A 7,124-nucleotide genomic window follows, 5' to 3' on the forward strand; every position below is an offset into this window, starting at 1 on the left:
TCGGCCGTTGGGGTTGCTGACCACGAGTGTCATCGAGAGCCTTCCTCTGGTTTGGAAAGGAGAGAGAGGAAAGGAGAGAGGGCCTCACAGCTCTCTTCTTCTTTCCTTATGTTCTCTCTCCTCTCTGTACTTCTCTCTCTTACTCTCTCCGTTTCTCTCTTTATCACTCTTTTTGTCTTTACATGTTTTAGTGGACTAGTGGCTAGTCTAGGTACTTTATAAAGTCAGACTGACCTTTAGAGGGGTCTCGACCATATTTTTTATAATAGTTTCTGTATTAAACCACATTTTGATCATGCATGCTTGTGACTGATAGTATGATGGATGGATATATAAGTATAACTTACACTTGCATAATTAGACTAATGGATATGATGCTCTGGACTAACCATATTATATTGATTATCTCATCACGGGCGGAAAACGTGACACTTATCGATTTTTATGTTATAGGCTAGATATGTAATACTTATTGATTACCCCGTCACAGGCAGAAAACGTAATTGTGGTTAGTTTAAAATTGGAAATAAAAAAAATTGATATGTAGATTTGAACTTGAATGAATGAGCAAAAATTCTGGGCTGACCTCGTTATCATTAATCGCCCAGGTTAGAAATTTGGAAGCATGTGTCTTGAAACTCGACAATTCTCGTGGGTCTAATTACCCTCAAAAAAACCAAAAAAAACTTACGATTTCCGAGAAAGGGTGTGTGGCGGACACCCATGGGTATTTTGAGGAACAAAAAGCTATGTAGAGTAGCATGTGTTTTTGGAGGGTAACGACCCCACCGTGTGTTATAATATGGCCGCACGGTGGCCTCTAAGTTAATTCATCGAATCCAAGTTGATGCCATCTAGCTGTTGAAAGAAGGGCAGTTAATTGCATAACAAAAATGTCCTATAGTTGAGAGTGATCACTCCTATATAACACAACTTCCCCTGCTTTTCAAGAAAAGGTAAAAATCCGTCATAGATATATAACACGGATGCATAAAAAGAAAGGAGAGTACAACATAAGGGTATAATCGAGTCGACGTAAATGGCTAGAGACTCGAGCTCGACTCAATCCAAAATACTTGGGCTTAAAACTCAACTCGAAATAGATTAAAACTTAATATCTAAGCTTCAACTGAACTGATCAAAAAAAAATATAATACTTGAGATTGACTCAACTTGACTCAAATATCAATCGAGCCACACTCGATCTCGAGTTTGAGCTTAAAACATAATTAAAAAATACAGTTCAAACACAATTTGACATAATCTTATATTTTAAAATATTAAATTAATAATATATATTATAAATAACTATAATATTATTAAAAATATATTTATTCAACTAGGCTTGCAAGCTTTTACTATTTGAGCTTGGAAATAGCCTAGTTGAGTCGAGCTCAAGCAGCTCGCAAGCTGCTCGGCTCGTTTATACCCCTAGTTTGGATCAGATTGGAGTAATTTTGTTCATTAGAAGGCTATGACCTTGAGGGTACAAGGCAATTTCTACAAGCACCTAGTCAAATGAGTCGAGATCCCTCCATAACTCGAAAGACATGGCTACGTGAAGCCATGAAGTCCACCTGCTCGTTCGACCTACATTTCTTGACATTTCTACTGAAGTTGAGCTCGAAAGGGTGGTCCTTCGTGGGAGTTGAAGGTCTTCAAAGGGTAGAGCGACCACTAGGGAGGGTTCCTGGGTCGGATCACGTATTCCCATTTGACTGCATGGAGGCCACAAAACAACCTTTATATCATGTGGTTGTGAAGAGCTGTGGGGACATTTTAGTCTCGAATCATTGCCATGGCCTTCACAAGTCAAAGCATATGCTGCTCAGAAAGATTGAAACCAATAAAGGGGTTGTAAAGTAAGTGGTTTTAAGACATTACTACACTCTTTTGAAGAAAATTATGATTTCACTTTGATTGCCAGGTAGAGAGTGCACTAGGGCAACCCTAAGCGAAAATTATGATTTTTATGAAATTTAAAAGATTTATATGCTGCCTTTTATAATATTTTTTTCTTGACCTAGTGATGGAGGCCCTTCCTATAAGGAATGTAGGTGAAAATATAGAAATTTAAAAAATTTATTTTTATATGAACTCTATGATTATAATTTTATGAGGACTCTAGTATTTTATTTTTATCAGGCTCTCATTATAATTTTAGGTTATCTATATAACTCATTGCTATGTTATTGTCACAACCCAAGATCTTACCTAAAAAGGCTAGTCAGAAGGTATTTTTTGGATTCCTTAGTCCTATATAAGTATCCAATATCTTCTCGATTATATGAGGACCCATGTGGGCGTATGTTTTATCCTAGATCGGTTATTTGACTAGGAGATCTTGGGTACTTATAAAGGACTGTGAAAGCCAAAAAATACCAACTGACTAGCTTTTTTGGGTGAGGTCCTGGATTGTGACAAATAGTATCAAAGCAGACTCGGCCCATGGCTCATGTGGACTAGGGGGTACTGTGGCACGGGCTCATTGAGGCTAACTACAAACCGATGTGGTGCTTGTGATTAGATTTGAATGGATTTGGAGCTTTAGGTTAACGAGGATATCAGGGTTTAAATGGAGGGAGTATGTGAGGACCCGTGCGGCCGTATGTTTCGTCCCACATCAATTATTCACTAGGTAGATCTTAAGTACTTATATAAGATCAAAGAATCCAAATAATATATTCTGATTAACTATTTTGGATCAGGTCCTAGGTTGTTACAAATTTTTTGGCACGCGTCTGCCGATGCCGCAAAAATACCTTTCGTCTAATCTTTTTGGCTGAGGTTCTAGGTTGTGACAAATGGTATCAGAGCCGACCTACCCATGACCCACGACTCATGTGGGCTAGAATACACTACAGTACGAGCTTATTAAGACTAAGCACGAGCCAATTATGGTGCTTGGGATTAGATTTGAATGGATTTAAACCCTTAGCCTGGCAATGAATGGGGGGAGTATGTGAGGACCCATGCGGGTGTGTATTTTGTCTCATATTGATTATTCGCTAGGTAGATCTTGGATATATATACGGAACCAAAAAACCCAAATAATATCTTTTGGCTAGCCATTTTGGGTAAGGTTCTAGGTTATTAAGGATTGTCTTGGGTCACGTATAGAGAGGCCAGGTATCATGTTCATAGAAGAATTCCTAAATGAAATTTGAGACTTTTAGCAAAAAAAAAAAAAAAAAAATTTGAGATAGGCTGCCTACTAAAGAAATTTGAGATAGGCTGCCTACTATTTTATCGAGTAGCAAATAGAAAAAGAAAAAAAAAATCTGGAGGAGGCACCACCGTTTGGAAAGTAAGAGATGTTCATTTCCCTTGGGGTGGTAAGACTTACTCCCTTGATTCATTCTTTATTCAAACTTTGAACTAATAAATCAGTTTTCTTCCCCTCTCATGTCCTCGTCTGGCTCCTCGCACAGGCATTTTCTGATTCAGTCAATATTTGCGATGATCCATTCCGGTAAGCAGAACATGGACATGATATAACAGACACGAAGGAATGAGTTGCTTAACTCTGCTTTCAAGAGAAATAGGTTGCTTACGAAGCTTTCTTAACTTCACAAAATAATAAAATTACATCATTCGAGGCCATTTTTTGAGCATCCAGTTGAGGCAATGAAAAAAGACAAATATATAAGAAGGGCTAAAGAAGGTCCTGCTGATTGAGGCCTCCTTCGTTTGATTATTTCCTCCAATATAAAGCCATGTCAACAAAACATTTCAAGCACTCCATGCAAGTTTTGATCCAGCCTTTTCAGCGACCCCAAATAGTTTACTTAAATTTTATATCATACATTCACATGCAGGTAGGATAACTGTTCATGAATTCCAATGGTACAGGTACCAAGCTTATTATAGAAGTACAATACTTCTGTATCTTTATAAACATTAATTGAAGAACATGAGTTGAAGCAAAAAAGAAATAATAAAAATAATAAAGAGAAGAAATTTTATCTCACCATCTTTTCTTTTCCCGTCTCAATAATAACTCATTGTCAAATTACAAAGTATATATACCATTAATTAAAGGATGGAAAACATTTCTCGGAGTGTTGTTTCCGCCTTTAGGGGCATGAATTTAGGCCCACTGAATCAATGATCATGTACATAAATTTGGACTAGCCTCCCTCTATAGCCTAATCTTTTCATCTATCTATCATGAAGAAGGATACGAAATAAGGAACCGAGGAGACAAACAAGGTGACTTCTGGAAGACCCTTGAGTGCAACCTAAGGATCTCCTTAGCCTTCTCCTTGGTCTTCATCCCACAATCCATTTGGAGCACCAAGCACAGCTTGGACACCACTCCAATCTGCTGCATCTCCTGAAGAACAGCTGGGGTCGCCGAGAACTTCGCCACCGAGTTCAATATCCTCACCCCCCTCTCGCTCGCCAGCTCTGAAATCCTTAGTATCTTCTTCGACACAATTGCGATGCCTGCCGCATGGCCGACCAGCTCCGATCTCCCTTCGGCGCACCCGCAAACCCAGTCCAGAACCACAAGCACCAATTCACATACTCTCTTCTCCGGCTCATCAAGCAGCAGCTCGATTAGGACTGGCACAGCACCAGCCTTAGCTGCCTTGATTCGATTCCTTCCCCATCGACCAAGCCCAGCAAGGACTTGCAGTGCTGCTTTGTCAGCCTGGGGCGAAATCCGATCATGAAGCACATCGACGATCTCTTGGAAGAGTTCTTCTCTAACACCGGCCAACTTGGCCGGTGCAATCACTCCAAGCATGGACTTGAGGAGTAATGTTGCGTAGGCACGCGATTGGTAGTTTGATTGCCGCAAAACGGATGTTAACGACTCGATGAGGTCCTCGTTGTTGACGGCGAAGTCGAGAAGGCGCTGCTCGGAGATTTGAAGCAAGCAAAGAATGCTAAGAGCTTCATCACAAGCAGTAGTAGACTCCACACCATGGCGGATCAACATTCCCTCTTCACCTGGAGTGGAGCAGTTCTTCTTAACGATGGAAGCCAAGAAGTCGAGCACGCCGGGAGTAGCCTCGACGCACCGCTTGCTCCTCTCGCTCTCGGATGCAGCCTCTTTGAGCTTTCGAAGGGAAGCGAGCTGCAAATGAGGCAGCTTGGCATCGTCGATGAACTTGGCGATCTGGGCCTTGTCGATCGGCGGCTTTGGTGTCGGGAACCGTTCGATGCCGTTCGACGAGTTGAGAGCGCACCATGCTTGGATTAGTCGCCGGAGAGTGTGGTTCGGGGTGAGCTCGCACTCCGGTAGGGACTGTTTGGTCACCGGACATGTGTTGTGCTTGCCGGAGAATATCCACCGCTCGATGCTGTCGCGCTCGTAGGTGATGCCGGTGGGGAGGGTGACTGGATCTCTCATAAGTTCGAGAGATATAGGGCAAAGGAAGTAACATGGGATCTCCACCTCTGCCATTAAAACCAGATAAAAGAATTGGAGTTTTTGCCGGGGAAAGGTTAGAAGGGGTATTCTAATACCAACACAGAGATCGGCTAGCTTTAAGAGGAGATGGAATTTCTTAATGGGAAGATGACAACTTTGAAAGCTGAAATGGATGGATTAAGAAGAGAAATGAGAAGATGATGGGAGAGAAGAAAACTTTGGGACAGCTTTTTTTTTGGATTGAAGGCACCTAAAAGGGAGAAGGTTGTCTCTGGGGAGATGGAAGCTGAGGGATGTTGTTGGGAGTTGAAAAAAGATTAGTTCTATTTATAGAGGGAGGAGTTGAAGATGGAAAGATTCAAACCCCCAGGGGAAAATAAAAGGTCAACGCGGAGGCCGCTCTGGGAAGGAAGTTTCAACCTTTTAGTAGGGCATTTTGGGGTGATCGTATGTAATTTAGAAGCGGGAATATGCCTAAGAGGGTTGACAAGTTAACGTGGAAGCCCATTGCGGCTGGATCCATACACTGAATTTTTCTTCTATTGACCTCCTCGTTAGCTCTTTTTTTTATCTTCTCTGCCTTGGTCTACTTATCTTCGCATATGGGCACCGTCATGGAGAATAGATGAACTTTGACCCACACCATTGTGTACCATATTGTGGTTGGATTCTAAAACAAAGAACTGAGTAGTGGAAGTTAATTTGGACCGAAAAATTTTGTCTTTTACTTATCAACAAAGAAATTGTAATTGCATATTTTGCTAATAAATTAGTTCATTAGTCAGTCAAGGAAAAATTTGAATGGACATGACCTCCATGTAATAATATTTTTTTTTCAAATAATTAGAATATTTTTCTTGTTGCTTGATTAAATAATTCTCTTTTGCGAAAATCAAAGTGGTCATTCACCAAAAAAAATGGGTTAACATAATCATGAGCAATTCAAGAATCACTTATAAGTTACGAGTTAGTGGTTATCGCTTCCATGTTCTTTGATCATGGATGGCTTTATGATAATAGATACTGCATCTCAATGACTTAAAATTTGATTAGCTAACCAACCTTGCATATTTTAAAAAATACTACTATTCTTATCAAATGTTTGAGAGAATAATTTCAACCGGAGATGCAATTATAAAATTTTGTTAAGTGAATGAATAGTTATAGCTGTGTGCTTATCACGCCAAGGAAAAATTCCACCAAGCTGGTTGATCTTTATCCGAATAGATTTTAAAATTTGATAAAGAAATAGAGTTTGATTTCTTCTCAAGGGCGGTGATGGAATCCCTCCAGCTGGATCTACGTTAGCCAGGAACGCCGACGCCGTTTACTTCATCATTGCCGACGTCTCGGTGCGGGGATAAGCTTATCCGTCTCTCACCGTTCTTTTGAGCTTTGACTTTCAACAAAAAGCAAATAAGGCATGTGAAAAAATAATATATCACGTGGCTTCCATGGTCCAACTTGGAGACTCGTATTTGCATTCGGTGGGCGCCAAATGCGATGACGTGCGTCCAACTATCTTCCAATTGGATTAGAATACCGTGTCAATCCCTATCATATTAGGTGGCATTTCACTCAAATTAATAGCGTAATAGTTGTTCTCCTTGGAACATAACATATGCACAATAGTACAAAGCATATATATATATATATATATATATATATATATATAAAATAAAGCAACAAACTGGATCCAAGGAGAACAACTATACAAATGCGACTTATATGGCAGATCATT

At 40.2% G+C, this 7,124-nt stretch overlaps 1 protein-coding gene across 1 annotated transcript; it reads right to left on the reverse strand.

Annotated features, from left to right (window-relative positions):
* Nucleotides 1-4,012: 4,012 nt before the first annotated feature.
* Nucleotides 4,013-5,667, reverse strand: LOC103704327 (E3 ubiquitin-protein ligase PUB23-like). The gene has a single exon (XM_039131669.1). It carries the CDS (start codon nt 5,414-5,416, stop codon nt 4,169-4,171), a length of 1,248 nt encoding a protein of 415 aa, XP_038987597.1. The 5' UTR covers nt 5,417-5,667; the 3' UTR covers nt 4,013-4,168.
* Between the last annotated feature and the right edge of the window lie 1,457 nt (nt 5,668-7,124).

The sequence above is a fragment of the Phoenix dactylifera genome, chromosome 1 (assembly GCF_009389715.1).
Source record: "Phoenix dactylifera cultivar Barhee BC4 chromosome 1, palm_55x_up_171113_PBpolish2nd_filt_p, whole genome shotgun sequence".
Classification (NCBI taxonomy): domain Eukaryota; kingdom Viridiplantae; phylum Streptophyta; class Magnoliopsida; order Arecales; family Arecaceae; genus Phoenix; species Phoenix dactylifera.

Excerpts from the sequence above, each read along its gene's own strand:
- LOC103704327 (XM_039131669.1), bottom strand. The coding sequence starts at position 5,416 with ATGGCAGAGGTGGAGATCCCATGTTACTTCCTTTGCCCTATATCTCTC.